At 45.3% G+C, this 17121-nt stretch overlaps 1 protein-coding gene across 2 annotated transcripts in view; it reads left to right on the top strand.

The window, feature by feature from the left end:
- The window catches only part of LOC138170978 (heat shock factor protein 3-like), a 62025-nt gene that overhangs the window by 9249 nt on the left and 35655 nt on the right, over nt 1-17121 (top strand). For both annotated transcript variants that reach the window (XM_069100400.1, XM_069100399.1), the window contains exons 2-3: nt 11130-11238; nt 16007-16134. In XM_069100400.1, the coding sequence (XP_068956501.1) occupies nt 11130-11238; nt 16007-16134 (237 nt within the window). The remainder of the gene's footprint in view (nt 1-11129; nt 11239-16006; nt 16135-17121) is intronic.

Raw genomic sequence — 17121 nt, 5'->3', positions numbered from 1 at the left:
GTTGTTTTCAAGGTTCCTGCTACCCCAGATTCTTTGCAATCATTTGTAGTCATTTCATACAGTGCTGTAACATTTCATTACATTCATGCAACCCAGTTCAGGCATTCCCCACTTCAGAGTTCGCCCCTTTGATCCCCTTTCTGTTCTTTTCCTTTTTGTCTTCCTTTGAGGATCAGGGAGTTGGTTTTGCTCATCTACATCCCCTTCGCCATAACTCTCCAATTCTCATTTGTTTGACTATTGAGTTTAATGGATTTCTCTGCCAGTGTGTACATTCAGCCCTTCTTGAGGTTCATTGGGTTCTTTCTGTCTCTACTCCTTCCTCCATATTTGAATACTTTTCTCATGCACTCTGATGATGAGAAATAGTTCTGTCCCCATTCTTCCTCCTCTATATCAGTGCATTCCTTCTTTGGTCCTTGTTTCCCCTCTTCAAACCCTCAGAACAGAACCAGTCCACCTAGGGGTCCTCTCGCTTCCTTATTTAGCTCCTTCAACACCTTTTGAAGGCATTAAGGTTCTGAAGGGACCCTTGCTTCTTCTGCACCATCAGAATGTTAGCACTGCATCATCATTCAGCTCCTTCCCGTTGATGAAATACATTTCCCTTTCCAGATTTCTCTGGACTCTTATGTTTGTATTTCAGAGTTTCTACTCAGAGCTCTGGTCTAAAGTCCTCTATTACATTAACCTTCAGATTTTTTTATTTGTAGGGTGATACTTAGCTTTGCAAGGTTGTTTTCTTTTGGGGGGGGTAAAGGAGGTACACCCATATTTTTGGTCCTTTAGATTTCTTGTTTATGATAGAAGCTTCCAGAACTTAGGTGATCCTGCTTGTGATTCCTTTCACATTTACCATTTGGGCTCCTTGCAGTATTTTTTCCCTTAATGTAGGAGCTCTGTATTTTGGCAATGATGTTGCTGGGATTTTTCCTTTTGAGGTTTATTTCAGGAGGTGATTGGTGGACTATTTCCATCTTCACTTTACCCTCTGTTTCTAATATGTCTAGGTAGTTTTCATTTATAATTTCTTGAACTTTCCAGGCTTTTTTCAAAAGTGGTTTTCAGGGAGTCTAATGATTCATAAATTATTTTCTTTTCCTTGACATATTTTCCAAGTCATGTTTGGTATTAAATAGTATACATTTTCCTTCTTTGTCTTCAATCTTGGGTTTTGTTCCAATATTTCATGCTTTTTCATAGAGTCATTGGTTTCTGTTTTGTCCCTTCTTGTTTTCAGGAATTGCTTTTCTTTTTTATTTCTTTTTTTTTGTTTGGTTTTTAATCTGCCCCCTTTTTTGTGGTAATCAGGGTTTAGTGACTTGCCAGGGTCACACCGCTAGTAAGTATCTGAGCTCATATTTGAACTCAGGTCCTCCTGACTCCAAGATCCATGCTTTATCTAATATGTCACTTAACTGTCCCAAGGAGTGTATTTCTTAGGCAAGATTGACCACTTTCTGTTTTAAGGAATGGATTCTCTTTCTGATTCTTTCCTCCAGGGACTTTGTTTCATTTTCAGGATCTCTTCATTTCTTCTACCTGTTCATTTCCTTTTAGAAAATCCATTTTTTCTTTTCAGTCTCTGCTTGGAGTTATCAGAAACTTTGTCTCCATCTGGGATGAATTTGGGGGCATTTCCATATCTAGAATAATTCAAGATACTGTCCAGTAGCTTACTTTGTTTCTTTTCTCATCTCTCTAACTTTAATTCTTGAATTGGGGCATTGTGCCAGAGCTAGGTTCCTTCATCTCTTGAGTTTGGGATATGGGGTTTGGCCCTGTTTGGTCTTGCTCTCCATCCCCTGGGTTCCTGTGCTGACCTCTGTCTCCCGGAATTATCTGTCTCTTATGGTGCCTTAGGAGTTTCTGGTGTGTCTGACCTGCCTCTGGATAATTTGGGGTCATGCTGCTAGGTTCCCCTTTTAGGTGCCTACCCTGGTGCTGGTGCCAGCTTTGCTGGTGGTGGTCCTCTTTCTTGTTGCCCTTGTGCTAAATGGCTAACTTTTTGTGCAGTTTTCGGAGTAGAAATCACTTGTAGTTTCTCATTGGATTTCGTGATGGTTATTTGAACTGGTGCAAATTTGAGGTTTTTATTGGAGTAGGTAAGTGGGGTAGGGGTGGTCTGAATCTGTTTAGACAACCATCGCGTCTGGCAACCAGTTCAACAAAACTAAACAACTCACTGAAAAAAGATTCTATCCTATGTAGTATTCCACACTCCTAGTCCCCTATTTCTAGAAAAAAAAAGGGAGGCGATGCTTTTTTATCTCCTCTTTGGGTCCAGGCTTGGCCACGATTTCACAGCATTCAGTTTCACTTGTTTTTTTGTTGTATCTGTTTCTTCCTTTAAGTGTTTTTCATCTCACTCATTCATGCAAGGCCTGCATGTGTGTTATCTCTCACATAAAAATAAGCATATATGCCTATGTATATATTTTACACATGTACAAACACATGCACATGCACACACACACAAATAGATTTGAGTACAATTTCTTTTTCTATTTCGTCCTTCTGGGTTTTAGTAGTCAATATTCATTCCCTTCTAACAAGTCTGTTTCAGACTGGCCACGTAGAGGTAGTATGACTTTCTAGGGCAGAGATCTGAGGCCCAGAGAAGAAAGGATTTGTACTTGGAGGGAGTGGAAGAGCCAGAACTTGAATCTCCACCAAATCCAATGGTCTCACCACTTCACTGCCTTGCATTGAATGTTATGTTGGCCAGGATCATGCCTGGTACCTAGTTTTTAAAGAAAGCAGTTGTTGTTTTGATTTTTTTATAGAGGAGATTTATCTAATTGAATGAGATCCTCTTACTCCATTAGCCATGCCTGCTCCCTAGTCTGCCTACCTATTTGCTGGCGCTAATCCCATTGCCAATACTCCGGAAGTCCCCATTGATCAGTTGGTTGATTGATCTCGCACCCGCTGAGGTAGAAAACCTGACTGAGACTGAAAGCCCTTGTCACTCATTTGGCCTACTTTGCCTGCTATGGGGCTGGCCTACTGTGAAGTCAATGAGAAGGTGTCACGGTTTATACTCCCATAAGGAGAAAACAGCCAACATTTGTGAAAGTTTGTCAAATGTTGGCCCGAGTCAACTTCATTTATTCAGAAGACTCTGGGTCCTCTGATGACCCAAGTGCAGACTCAGTGCCACGTGTGAATCTTCCACATTTCCTGACTACCTCTTAAGGTCAAGAGTGCTCCTAGACTTGGAATTAGGAAACTAGGCTTCAAGTCTCAGCCCAGTCTCTTACCAGCATTGGCCTGGGCCAGGTCATTTGCCCTGCCTTGAGTTGGTGGCTTCATCTGTAAAATGAGATAATCACAATTACACCACCTCCTAGTGTTTTTGTGTGGAGGACCTTTTAAAGAGAGACATAAGTCAGTATGATGGCAGAGGAGTGGGAAGTACACAGCCTTTTGTGCCCAACCAAAATAAAACACGCACCCCCCAACAGAAAACACCAGATTGACTTTTGGTCAGGAAATTCAAGAAAATCACAGTGAATCATGTTTTCCAAAGTTGACATTATGAGACAGAGAGGTCTGTGGGCCTTAGCAGGGGCTGGGGGCAGGTGGGGGTGGTGATCTGGTCTGTAAAGACAAACATCTTGGGAAGATTGAGGAATTCTGCTCAGTGTAATGGCGAGCCACCATTCTGGAGTCCCAATGATGAAACCTCCATCCCTGAGAGGTAAAAGGACCCTGAGGGCAGTGGGAGAGAAATTATTTTTGACATGGCCAATGAGAAAATTAGTTTGGCTTTACCATGCACTTTTGTAACTTTTTCCTTTTCAGCTTGGGGGTGGGATGGAAGGGAGAGAAGGTGGATTTTGCTGATTGCAAAAATAAAATTGAGTTTAAAAAATTATTGTTTTTAGTTTTAGTGTCTAAGTCTGGAGTCTCCAACTGGACAGTGAGTTTCTCAAGGGCATCTTGGGCTTCAGGCTGACTATGGAACAGTGTGTGATGAAAGACTTCCACCCTTTATTTATTTGGTAGTCCTTCCTCCAGTGCCACTGCCCCAATTGCCGTTGGGTCATCTAAACTGCTTCTTTCTAATTCTATTAGAACTGCAGAAAGATCGATCTTTCTGCTCCCTTTCTTGTGTGGAGTGGCAGCTTGCAGTAAGGAAGACCACCGCCCAGCCATGTGCTGTGTTAATGTATTTATTGGTGAGTTGGATAAAGCTGCATATGCCCCTGATCTCCCACATTTGCAGATGATACAGTAGTGGGAGGGACAGATCTTGACAGAGAACATTAGGCTGAATCTAAATCAAAGGGGGGAAAAAAGAAATTGAATAGGAACAGATGGAAAGTCTTACACCTGGATTCAAAAAATTAACTTCACAAATACAAGATGGGGAAGTCATGGCCAACCAACTGTTAGAAAAAGGAAATCAGAGGGCTTTGGGTAGACACATTCAATTGTAGTAAATGGAGTGACAAGGCAGCCAAAAAGCTATCGATGCCATTTGGGCTACATGTGGAAATGAGGCTCACTCTGGACTGTGTCCTGATTGACATAGAACTGTGGAGAGCAGTGGTGACAGATTCAATTAAAAAACACTGACTTAATAGAAAACCACCAACTGGCATTATCTATGGCACATCGTATTCTTATTCTGTTCAGCGTAAAAGATCTTAGAATTGTCTAGTTGAATCCCTCATTTTAGAGATGAGGACACTGATGTCAAGGGAGGGTTACATATTTGTCCAGGGTGATACACTGAGCCTCTCTGACATTTTTTAACCCAAGCCTTGGGCTTTTTCCATTTGGTTCTAGGCAACACAGTTGAGGAAGGTCATTGATAAGTAGGAGAACGTTGGGGGAGGGAAGCCAGGATGGTGAAAGGCCTTGGAGTACATATTGTAGGCAGACAGATGGAAGGAAGTGTGGTTGTTGACCTGGGCCTTGAGGGATATAGAATTATAGACCTAAAGTGTAGTCATTCCCCAAAATGTTGTGATAATTTACCCCATTGGAAAAAATGTCTGAACAGGCATGCCCCAATACTCATAAGTTTATATATACGTTATATACATTAATTACTAAGAGATCAGGATAGTTGGAAGTTAAAAGGATATGATAAAGATGACTATTCACAAAAACTTCTATTTACTAATGTATAGAAAACCTTCCTATTCTCAGTTAAAATGAGAATTTTGGAATGAGAGCAGCATGATTGAACATGTCTCATTTTATTATTTTTTTTTTAGTTTAAGACTTGTTAATACAGCAACCTAAAGGGCTGGTTTTAAGTTTAGTTATTTTGATAATTGATTTTAATTGCTATTATAGCTTGAAAAAAAAAGATCCCTCAAAAATCCATATAGATCCAAATGGAAATAGTAGCTCTGTGGGGTGGCTAGGTGGCAAAGTGAATAGGACACCAGCCCTGGAGTCAGGAGGACCTGAGTTCAAATCTGGCCTCAGACACTTAACTAGCCATGTGACTTTGGGCAAGTCACTTAACCCCAATTGCCTCTTAAATAAGCCAAAAAAAAATAAAGAAAGAAATAGTGTCTCCATTTACCACATCAAGATAGTCACTGATTATGCAAAGATTTCTGTTGAGAATCAACAGAGTATGGTGGGCTTGGAGTCAGAAAGACCTCAGTTCAAATCCTGCCTCAGACACTTATTAGTTTGGGCCCTTGGGGAAGTCACTTAACCTCAGTTAATCTCAGTTTCCTCATCTATAAAATGAGTGACTTGTACTCAATTATCTCTTAGGTCCCTTTCTATTCTAAATCTATGATATTAGAAAATTCAACTTGTAAATTTCCATCTTTCCCTAATCAGGGATGGTTCTGAGGGCCTAGGTCCAAAGGGTGGCTGTTTCAGGTAGGAAGAAGGAATCAACAGCAGGGCAAATGGCAAGCTGCCTGGGTATTCCCTGATCACCTGGTGCTGAATGGTTTTCATCGCTGGCATCAGTGTTGTCCTGTGGGCTGGGGCTGGGGCTCTTGGGAACAGGGCCACAGACCACTTGATCCCCAAGCCCATGGCAGCTGCAGCAACTGTTTCTGCTCCTCTAGGGTTCCCTTGGGGGAAAAGAGCCCCAGCAGTGGAGCCGGGCCGGATGATCTAGGAGGGCTGGGCTGCTACAGCAGATGCCTGGGTGCAGGGACAGGGAAGGGGAGCAGCTTTGGGGATTTGCACCTCAGTGAGTCATCTACTACTTGTACTTGCGGCTTGGTAAGCCGCTGACCTGGGACCTGGAAGGGATCTTAGAGGTTTCCTAGGCTAATACCTTCATTTTAAATATGAGGAAACTGAGGCCCAGAGAGGTTATGATTTGTGTGTGTTTGTGTTAGACTAGTCATTACATACAGTTCCTTTCACTTGAGAAATTCTGTGGTTTTCCATCTCTTGGAATAGAAAGGAGAGCTGCTTTTGAACCCCATCCAGTCCATTAACTCCTTGTATGCCACATTCACAAAGTGGGGACTGGACTCCCTGGTCCTAGCCACCTTTGATGAGCTATGATCAGCGGAGCTTTGGGGGCCCTATCCCACACTCCCATCCTGGGTTTGTCCTTCTCCTTTAGCCCTGTGAGGCTGTGAATTCTGCTCACGTTGGAGCTGCTGGGCGTCTGTTTTTTCTCCTCAGTCTGTTTCTTCCTCTGATAGATCCAGAGGGTAAAGTTGGAAGGTAAATGGTCTGTTGCGCCCAATTGAAGGCACCCCCAACCATAGTGGCCTCCATCAAAGTCTGCCCTCCCTCCTTAGCATCTCCCAAAGGCCCTTCCAGGAACAGGAATGCAGTCCCCACTGGAAGAGCCATTTAGACTGCTCTAATTAATTGGTCAGACATCCTGCCTTGTGTCAATCATGTCTCTTGCTTACTTGTATATCCTGAGTGAGGGAACGTTGAGCCCTGGCCAATGGTGAAATCTCTGTTAAATTGTTTTCTCTGACATAGACTTTGAGCCCAGTTGCAGGCTTGGTGAAAAACAAACCGATTTTCCTTGAAGTGATGTACTCTCTCTGGGCAGTTCCTGTATCTGAATGATTAGATTTGGATATTTATAGCAGGAGGTTAAGTAGAAAAGAATGGGAAGAGGCCGGCCTGGAGAATGCTGCCATCTGGCGGGACTCAGAAGAAAACTGCCTCCACAGCAAGGCTTTCATGGTAAACAGAATGGGGGCCCTGGGGGTGGATGGCCAGCCCTTCCCCATTTTATAGAGGAGCAGACACTCCCAGAGAGCAGTGAAAGGCCTTCATTTTGGTAGAAATAAAAGAATTGTCCTACCCTCGCCCCCTTTTCATAACATGATCCATATAAATATATTTCTCAAATCATCTTATTCAAATAACAATAAGAATTTATTAGCATTTGATGACACAAACACATCTTGTAATACATAGACTTATTTATTGATAAAAAATCCTTGACAGTTTTCATGTTGCTAACATAAAAAGGCAGCTTGCTTTAGTGTCTAGGGAACTGGCCTGGGAGCCCAGAAGGCCCCTGATTAACCCCCCCTGACTGGGTGAGCCTGTGAGCAAGGCCTTCGAATGATAAGAAGCTGAAGAGAAGGTGAGTTCCCCATACCAGTGAAATAACAGGCCACTTTTCTATCCTTAACCTAAACTTCGAAAGATAACCAGAGTGATATGTGATGAGGCAGGTGGGTAGGAGCTCCCCTTTGAATTAGGAGCAAGCCAAGTCCAGTTTCTCCCAAATACTGACTGAGTGGCTTCTAATGGCCCAGTGCCCCAGGCAGCCCCCCACCAGACCAGAAGGAGTAGAGAAACTGCCAGGATGTACTGGTACACCAATGAAATCACCCCCTCGTGTCCCAAATCAAAGTCAGTCCTAAATCAAGTGAATTCCATTTTTGAATTCCCAAGAAGGGGCCTGCTATTTAAACATGCTGGAGGTGAATCTTTTTGCCGAGTCAATTGGCACTCCTCAATTCATCTGTGAAGTTGGGATTCTTATCTGTTGGTCCCTTTTTCTTAAAGGCTGACACATCTGAGGTCTTGGGTTAGTGTATAAGCACTAGATATTAGACTGAGGAAATTGGAAAGGAAATGGCCCAATTTGATTTAACTCTCTCATGTCCACAGCCAAGCCATTGCTTGTTAAGGTGCCAATTAGTCAATTTGTTGACTGATCCAAGTTCCTTGTTTCTCTAGCCTTCCTTTTTTTCCTCTTCCCTGCATGGGCTATTTGAGGTCTTTCAAAGGACAAACAAAGGAATGGAGAGGCTAAGAAGACTTTGGATAGAATTTCCACTTCCTGGGGGTTCTTCTGTCCTCGGAGCAGTCAAATCCAGGTTAACTTGAGGAATGCAGATGTGAGTCCTAGTGAATGCTAGGAATGATTTTAACAGCAGGAGGTAAAAGAAAGCCCATATATGGCTATTTTCTAATCCAGCCCCCCACCTCCCACCCCCCGCAGAACACCCACTTGGATCTCTCAGTTCATTGACCACCCAGGAATTTCAGACTTTTTACGTCTATTACCAGACAAAACCAACCTAGACTGGACCCAGCTATTCAGGATGACTCCTTGGTCCTCTGGGAGCCAGTTTGGATCTTGCTTGGGGGGCCAGGGGTAGGGGTGGAGGATGTGAAAGGAAAGTCCATTTCTTCAGATAAATTTGGCTTGCCCAACTCCAGCACTGACTAGGTATTACACTGAGAGCAAGTTACTTCTTTCTAGGTCTCAGTTTCTCCAACTATAAAATGAGAGTGTAAGACTAGATAATCACTGAGGTCCCTGCCAGTATTGATATACAGTGATTTGTAGTCAACTACTGAGGAGTTAAGGTAAGAGAAGCTAAGAGTAAGAGACCTTAGACATTGGACTTACTGTTACCGCCTGAAATGGAGTTAGTCTGTGGTTTGTTGGAAAGAACATTTTACTCTGCAAGTCGGGGGACTTGTGTTCTAGTCTTAACTCTTCAACTGACTTATTAACTTGTGGCCTGGAATGGCTCAGTTTTGATCATTTTGAATTTTTTCCCCTTTTCAAAAATCTGTAAAATAAGGAAATTGGATTCTTTGATTTCTAGGTTTCTTATTAGGCCATTTAAAATTCATAAATTTAAAGCTCTAAATTCTGGGTCAACTCAGTTTGTCTCTCTTTTTTGGAAGAGGATAGTCCTTTTTCCCAATGGGGAAGGAAGCAAAGATTTTTGTTTTGTTGGCCAATTCGAAAGACAAGGGTTCCAATGGGAACTGCCCATTCCTGGTCACTTGGTAGGTCAGCTCCTTCATCTAGAGGAATGTGAATATCGATCTGCTTGTGTCTTGGAAGGGAAAGTAGGCCTGTAAACGTGGACTCAGTACTTCATTCCTGAGCTCAGTGAGTGCATTGGGGCACCCTCTCCTGACCCAACCCTCAGACGATTTAGTAAGCAGGCTTCAAGGATGGCTATGGTCAGAAACATCATTGCCCTGTGGTCAGCTTGGTGATGAGGCCGCTTGTGTTGAGGGCTGGTTGGCCGTCATCTAACAGACATCCAGCCCCTCCAGAGACCCATCCTTTAGGCCCTTCCAGCTTGGTAAGGGCAGCCAGAACCTATTACGGACTTCAAGAACCCAGGACCATTTTCATGCCAAGGTGAAGAGACAACAGAAGACTTAATGGTTATAATCTAGAAAATGGAGCTAACAGTGCGTGCTCTACCTGCCTTCCAAAGTCATTGGGAGGTTTGCATGAGATGATGCCTAAAATACTTTCTAGTGACTGTGGGCCATAGAATTAAGTTATGGTGATCAGCTTGCCAGCCGCCACATGTCCTTCCTTTACCCTTCCTCATTTCTGTGTAGGGTCCTCAAGCCACAACCTGGGAATCATCCTTGACTTTCTTCCCCCCTCCCCCATATCCTCCTGCCTGCCATGGAGCAATGCTATTGTTGGCTTGCAGTTCACTAACATTCTTGGGTATTTTTCAGAGAGACTATCGTCTAACCATAGCTTTCTCCTGTTGAATGTGTGAAGTTCATTCATATATTGGGTTTAATATATCCCACACAGTGCTCCAACCTGTCAAGACCTTTATGGAGCCTGACTTTATCATCCAGTGTGTGTTAACCCTCCCTCTCAGCTTGATGTCTGCAAATCAATCATCCAAGTCACTAAGAAGAATAAGTGATTTGGGGGTGGTTAGGTGGCACAGTGAATAGAACACTGGCCCTGGAGTCAGGATGACATAAGTTCAAATCCAGCCTAAGAAACTTAACACTTAGTAGCTGTGTGACCTTGGGCAAGTCAACCCCAATTGCCCTGCCTTCCCCCCTCTAAAAAAACCATACAAAAAACAAAACAAACAAAAAAAAGAAGTGAGTTTTGGAAAGATTCCTTCTAGGTTAATGCAAATGAATTAATGACTGCCCTTGGGGTCCATCCATTCAAGCAGTTCTAGAACCACCCAGTTGTACTGCCGTCTGGGCCACAGCTCTCAGCTTTCCTCCAAGAGGAGCAGGAGGTAGTTTATCAGATACTTTTCTGAATTCATAATGGGCTCTACCTCTAGCACTCACTAGATCTACTAGGCTTACTGACCCTGTTGGAAAAGGAAATATGGTTAGTCTGGAATGACGTGTTCTCATTATGCTGCCAAGTGTCTCGGCGTTTTCCCTCTGAGATTCCCCAGCTTCCTTTAAAGCCCAGCTTTGATGCCGCCTCCTACAGGAAGCCCCATCCATGGTCAGTAATGCTGTCTTCTCTTCACTGGTGAGAAATATGAAATCTTGTATTGACTATATGTCTTTTTACATTCTGTATTTGGAATAGAGTGTAAGCTCCCCGAGAGCGGAGATTTTTTTTAAAAAATTACTGCTATATAGTGTCTTGTACTTTAAAAATGTTTATTAAATTATTGATATCATGCCCTTGTGATTTTTTCTCCTCCACCACCCCACCACTCTAAACATGGATTTAGAGAGTTCCTTATGTATACACAAGGACAGAGGTATGTGACTAAGTTGCCTGTACCCCTCTAAAGGGGATCGCAGGGTTTTGGGCCGTGACTTTTGGCTATAGGTTTACACGGGTCTCTGACATTGGTTGCTATGTGCTCGTCCATCCTCTGGACACTCCTTTCTTCACTGTGTATGTTTGTCTTCAGTGCATGACCTTTCGTTCTTCTTTCCAGAATGGCCACACCTTCAGCGTCTTAGATGAACAGAAGTTTTCCAAGGAGCTGCTTCCCAAATACTTCAAACATAACAATCTGTCCAGCTTTGTCCGTCAGCTCAATATGTGTAAGTATGGCGCTCTATGCTCCAGATCAAGCTCATTGATTTACACTGTTGCCCTTCACATCTGAACCTTCACTCCCTGTTAGATGGTAGCCAACTTCCAGTCATCTTTATATCATCATTCAAAGACAAGAAGTTTCTTTATTCTTGGGGCTTTCCTATTCTAAGCTCAAACCTTGCCTCAGTAACATTTTTGGACCTTTCAGAGCCAGGGCCTGGGTTTCCAGTTCTTGGAGGAATAAAAACTATTCATCTAGGCCTCAGCCCTCTTCCCTATGTTGGGTCTAAGCACTTTGCTGTTGGGAGAACAAGGAGCCAGTGAATTAATTAGCTCAAGGAGTAGATACTCTGTGTGTGTACACGTATGTGCATGTGCGTGTGTGTGTGTGTGTCTTACTTGACCCCAGAATAGGAAAGCCAGGCTTGTCTTTCTGAGGAGTAACTGTACCCATCCAGACCAGAGGACCTGATTGTGCCAGAGGGCAGACCTGTTTCAATCTGATGGGATAGTGACTGCTTCTGTACCTGGTAGTGCTTAAGTGGAGGGAGGCTGAATGTCTGCTTGTTGGTGAGTTTCCCACTTCAAGGAGAGACAGGAAAATTCCCAGTGAGGAAACTTTCTCTTCTCTGTAACCCATTGTCATAGAGAGTTGCCTGGGCACCCTGAGAGGTTATCCCAGAGCCAGGATGAGGCAGGAGCTAGACTGAAACCTAGATCTTCCTGACTCTTGAGACAAGTGTTCTAGCCACTGCACCACAGTGCCTTTCTCTAGGCTGGTGTTGGGCTCTTAAGATAGTGTTTGAGGGGCGGCCAGGTGGCTCAGCGAGTAAGAGCACTGGCCCCAGTGTTGGGATGACCTGGGATTGAATCCTGGCTCAGACACTTAGCACCACACCCACAAATAACTGGCCGTGTAACTTTGAGCAAGTTACCTAACCCTGATTGCTTTAAAAAAAAAAAAAGATAGTGTTTGAGGAGGATGGCAAATGACTTCACATCCTTTCTGCCCCTTCAGATTTTGGGGAGAAAAAGTGTTATTCTGTCTTGGCCTTGGTTCACATGAGCCATGAAATTCCGGACTCTGTGGCTCCCTCAGGGTAGAGAATTTTGTCCTCTGTGCTCCCATGGAAGCTAGATCCTAGGTGGGCTTTAGCCATTCTCTTCAAGTTAGCTCCTGGTCACTGCAGACATGGAAAGTCAGGCCCAGAGCCAAGCATCTCCTCTCTCTTGGCTGGGTTGTTTCAGGAAACCAGTTTCCAGTCTTTTCCGATGTCTGACATGTGAGCTGAGCAGGTGCCTGAAAAGAAAGAAACACACAGGCTGTGGCCAACATCCTGAAGCACATTGGGTCCCTCTGGTCCTCTGCGTGGGTGGATTTCTTCCTTCTTAAAGACTCGGGCCTGGCTTTCCAACTATTCTGAGGCTTTGCTTCCAAGGCCTCAGAGAGAAGGGTGGGGGGACAGGAGGGATGGGGTTTGGGTAAAGGGCCTATGTGAAGGGTCTTAGGTGCCTCACAAGAGGATGAAGCAGTTGCACCTTCCTCTTTGCAGGCAGCTCCTGCAGGCCAGGCTAGGAGCCCCGTGACTAGGGCCTGGCCATGACCCATGTAGCCCAGTGAACCTTGTCAAATGCTGGCAGGCCAAGAAGTTAGTCAGTCATAAAGACTGTCTGCTCTTACTAATATCTTTGTGTTCTTCTTAAGAGAACTTCAGCTTTTGAGGGAACAAAAGCCAGGCCCCAAGAGTAGGCTACCCTCTGTGGGATTTGGGTGAAGGGAGAATAAATTAATTGAAATGGCAAGTTAGACTTCTGACCACATGAGGGGGAAGTAATGCTTTCAAAGCTTATTTGAAAAAGGGAAGTTTTTGTATTTTCGAGTGAGTTTGTTCCAGAGTTCTCCCCTAGCGCCTGAGGGTGGCCCCGCTAGTTACTACTGATGTCCAACCTTTGCCCGAAAACAGAAGCCAGACTGCTGGCCAATGGCAAGTTTTGTTTCGTAGCTTACAAGACCCTTTTCCTGTGGCCTACTTCGGAGACCAGCAGGCCACACCCTTCCTTTGCCCATGACCCACATGGCTAGGCTTTCAGAGATTGGGCAGGTGAGGAGCTGGGGCTGGCCAGCACTTGGGGGATGAGACTTGGCCCGACTCACTCAGCCAGCCGTCTGTGGCCACTCATTGAGTCTCTGGTTTAATAGGCTAGGCCCGCTGTTGGGCTCTGCTATCACAGCACTTGAGAACACAAAGACATCCCTGGAGAACTCCTCTTTGGCCCCAGGGGGCTTGGGGAAGACTTCCTGTGGAATTTCTCATTGCTGGCTGAGCACCTGCACCACCATCCTGGGCTTCTGCTGAATCCTGTCTTTTGAGGTGGGTTGTCTAGAGAAGGCCTTCCCATGTTCTCCCATCATATGCATCACCCCAGCTTGGGTCAATCTTTGGTTCACCCCAGTGTCACTTCATTTCAGAAGGTTTTGTCTCTCATTTCTTTAGGATAGTGTAAGTTGCTCAAGTCCAAAGACTTTGTCTTTGGCTCCCCGGTGCCTGGCACAAGAGGAGGCCCTTTGTCCATTGACTGACTAGGGTTGATTGAGCACACAGTAAATCAGGTTACCAAATCCACAGGAATTTGAGGAGAGAGCAGATACTCAGCACCTGAATCTTGAACAGATCTAGGATTTTTGAAGGGCTTTGCATGTAAACTCTTTAAGGGCAGGGATGGTTATTCTGTCTTCATCTTGGTGCTCTGAGTGCTGTTCACACAGGGGCCTCAAACTTGGTTTATTGCTCTGCACTTGAGGAATGAAGTGGCCTGGACAGCCCAGGGCTGTCCCTGGCAGCCCCTCTGGCCCAGGTGGACCTGCCAGAGCTTGAGCTTGACCTGAAGAGCTTTCTAGGGCCCAGGGCTGCCTGGAGAGACTTGTGTCAGACCTGGCTCTGGCAGTGCCCTGGAGGGAGAGTGGAGTTGGCCCCCTAGGCAGAGGGACAGGGCCTCCAAAGGGCCCACAGTTCCAGGGCACTTGGTTGGGTTCAAAGAGGAAAAGCATGTTGGACCCAGTTTGAGCTCCTGGATGCTTTTCCTTTCCTGCCCTGAGTGAGCCCCAAGGCAAGTAGGTAGGCAGCTGTGGTTATTTCCTGCTCAGATCTCCTTGGGTTGGACTTTGTCTCCATCTTTTTTGACCACGTAGTGCCTTTTGCAAGGCACAAGAAGAGAAAAGCCATTTGAGACTGCATCTATGCTGAGGTGGCTGCCAGCTTGGAGGAGCCCTAGCCACCAGGCCTCTCTTGCCCTCCTGGGGCTTACAGTTGAGGAGCTAGGATTAGACATGAACAAAAATAGAACCCTTGAGTATACATGCCAAGTCCATGTGAACCCCTAGGGCTTTCCTGGGGCCTTGGCATTCCCTATGGGCCTTGGGAAATGTCCCCTGCACAACCTCTTAGGCTCTTGGTGGCCTTAGGAAATGAAGGTTCTGGGAATCATTAGTATAGGAACACACCCCAGATCTTCACTGGGATATTTAAGGTACAGCTTTCTATGGGTAAAAATGGTGTTGTATCCTCTTGAGCTTTTTTAGAAAGAGTTGTCTTCCCAGTGGAAAGAAGGTAGGCACACACAAGCATGTGGTTGGGGGAGGAAGTAATTAAACTCTTGAACATGGAGTAATTCTCCCATCTCTTCTCACCTGGATACCTTTCTCCTTGGCTCTTTAATCTGTCTGGCCTCTGGACTTGGTATGTGAGCTCGGAGGGTCAGATCTCCTGTCTGAGCTTAGAGCAGGGGAGATTTAACTGGAGATCTATGGACTGTCTGGGGATGGATTTCAGGAGCTCCATGAACTTGAACAGGAAGGAAAAGACATCTTCTATTCAATAACTTCCACCTGAAAGGTAGCATTTCCTTCAATAATGAGTTAAGAATTTAGTTCAATGGGGCAGCTAGGTGGCGCAGTGAGTAAAGTGCTGGCCCCAGATTCAGGAGGACCTAAGTTCAGATCCGGCCTCAGACACTTAACACACACACACACACACACACACACACACACACACACACACACACAACCTAGCCATGTGACCTTGGGCAAGTTACCTAACCCCAATTGCCCTCCAAAAAAACAAACAAAAAAAATTTAGTGCAAAACTTGAGAAAGGCTCTCTCTAGAGAGTTCAGTAGCCTTCCCAATGGCTCCATGGCCAAGAGAAAGTTGAGTCCATGGCTCGGAGAAAACCAGACAGGATGACCAAGTGCTCACTCACTCTGGCTACCAGGCCCCCTGGCCCTCCGAGGCTCCATCCCCATGGCAGCTGCCGTCATCCCCCTACCTCCTCCTACCCCCTGGTCCCAGGCTGTCCATCATTACCTTCCTCCTGCCTCTTTTTGAGTCATTTCCAAGAGCAGGGAAAGAAAAATAAAAGAAACACAACCAAGACTTTGCATTTTCCTCCCAGGCAACACTGGAGAAAGAGTGGTAGGGGGCGGCTGAAGGTTGACGAACCTTTGAGGACCTTCTATGGATTTCAATTGTCTCTGCTCCCCCTGTGGCCTGTTATCCTGAGATTGGTCATTATGTGCCATTAAAAAACCACCACTGTGCCAAAAGCCAGGTTTTTGAGCTCTGAATCCCTATATTTAAAAAGGCAGTCCAGTTATTAGAGCCCATTATGGCACTCAGAGATGTACAAATGTTTGGCAGTTGTTGCTAAGTTATTTGGGTGATTTTCCACCTCGTGCTCAACACCATCCCAGTGACCTTCGCTCTTTCTTTGCCAGATGGCTTTCGAAAGGTGGTTGCAGTGGAGAGTGGAATGGTTTTCCCAGAGAAGAATACAGCAATTGAGTTCCAGCATATGTTCTTCAAACAAGGGGAAGCCAACCTTCTGGAGAACATCAAGCGTAAGGTATGTCGCCTGGCACCAGCCTTGGTCTGCGAGGGAGCTCCTGGACATTTTCACTGTGGCCATATGGCTTAGTGATACACGAGGCCCAAGGCTGCTGCCACTGGGGTTCTCCATCAGCCAGGAGACTTCTTTGTTAGCTCCAGGCCTCTCCTGGCAGCCCCTTCCACTTCTGATCACTGGCCCTCAGGCCCACCAATCTTCCCTGAAGTTTTAGGAAGTGGCCAGAGGAGAAACTGGATTTTGGTTGTTTGCCCAGTGAGCCCCACCTGTGGTTTAGCAGAAGCTACTGGGCTAAGTCTGTGCCCTGTCTTTCCAGACCCCCCAGAGCTTCCTGTCAGCCAAGGCAGGATATGCAATTGCCAGGCTAATTTTTATGCTTTTCTAGACAGGTTGTGGGTCTGAGACATCTATTAATGTTGTCAACAGTGCACATGGATGCCATGGTTCCTGACTGAACTGAAATATGGATCCCAGCAAGGCCAGGCTGCTTTGGAATGTTGCTTCAGTTAGGTTAGCACATGGCATACTCTGATAGAGCCAATTCAAATGGCATTTGTGGTTTTGAGGAGGTTTGGGGATGCTCTCCTCTGTTATGTCATTTGGGGAAGCGTTAACCAGGGTTCATGCAGAATGTTGGTCTACACGGCCTGTCTACACAGCGTCCTTTCCCTCTGAGACCTCTTGTGGCTCTTTGAAGGAAACAGCAATGGGCCCATAATGGGCTGTAATCATGGGTCCAGTTGTGTGCCACCCCTCAGACAGCTTGTAGGGTTGCCCAATGTAACATTCGTTTCATGGGTCAGCACATTGCATGTGGAAGTCAGTGGTGATTCTGTCATGTGCTTCGTCATGTGACTCACCCATCAGAACATGTTCATTTGGCCCTGATCACACATGGCCTCATCCTGCCTCCCTGCTATGTGCAGAACACTGGAGTGGGGAGAGAGAGAGAGAGAAAGAGAGAGAGAGACAGAGAGAGAGAGAGAG

This window comes from Petaurus breviceps, unplaced genomic scaffold (genome assembly GCF_028583685.1).
Source record: "Petaurus breviceps papuanus isolate PSGF00001 unplaced genomic scaffold, PetGlider_PUasm1.0 400, whole genome shotgun sequence".
Taxonomy (NCBI): Eukaryota; Metazoa; Chordata; class Mammalia; order Diprotodontia; family Petauridae; genus Petaurus; species Petaurus breviceps.
The sequence above is the reverse complement of the archived record's forward strand: the minus strand, read 5'-3'. Positions and strand labels throughout refer to the sequence as shown.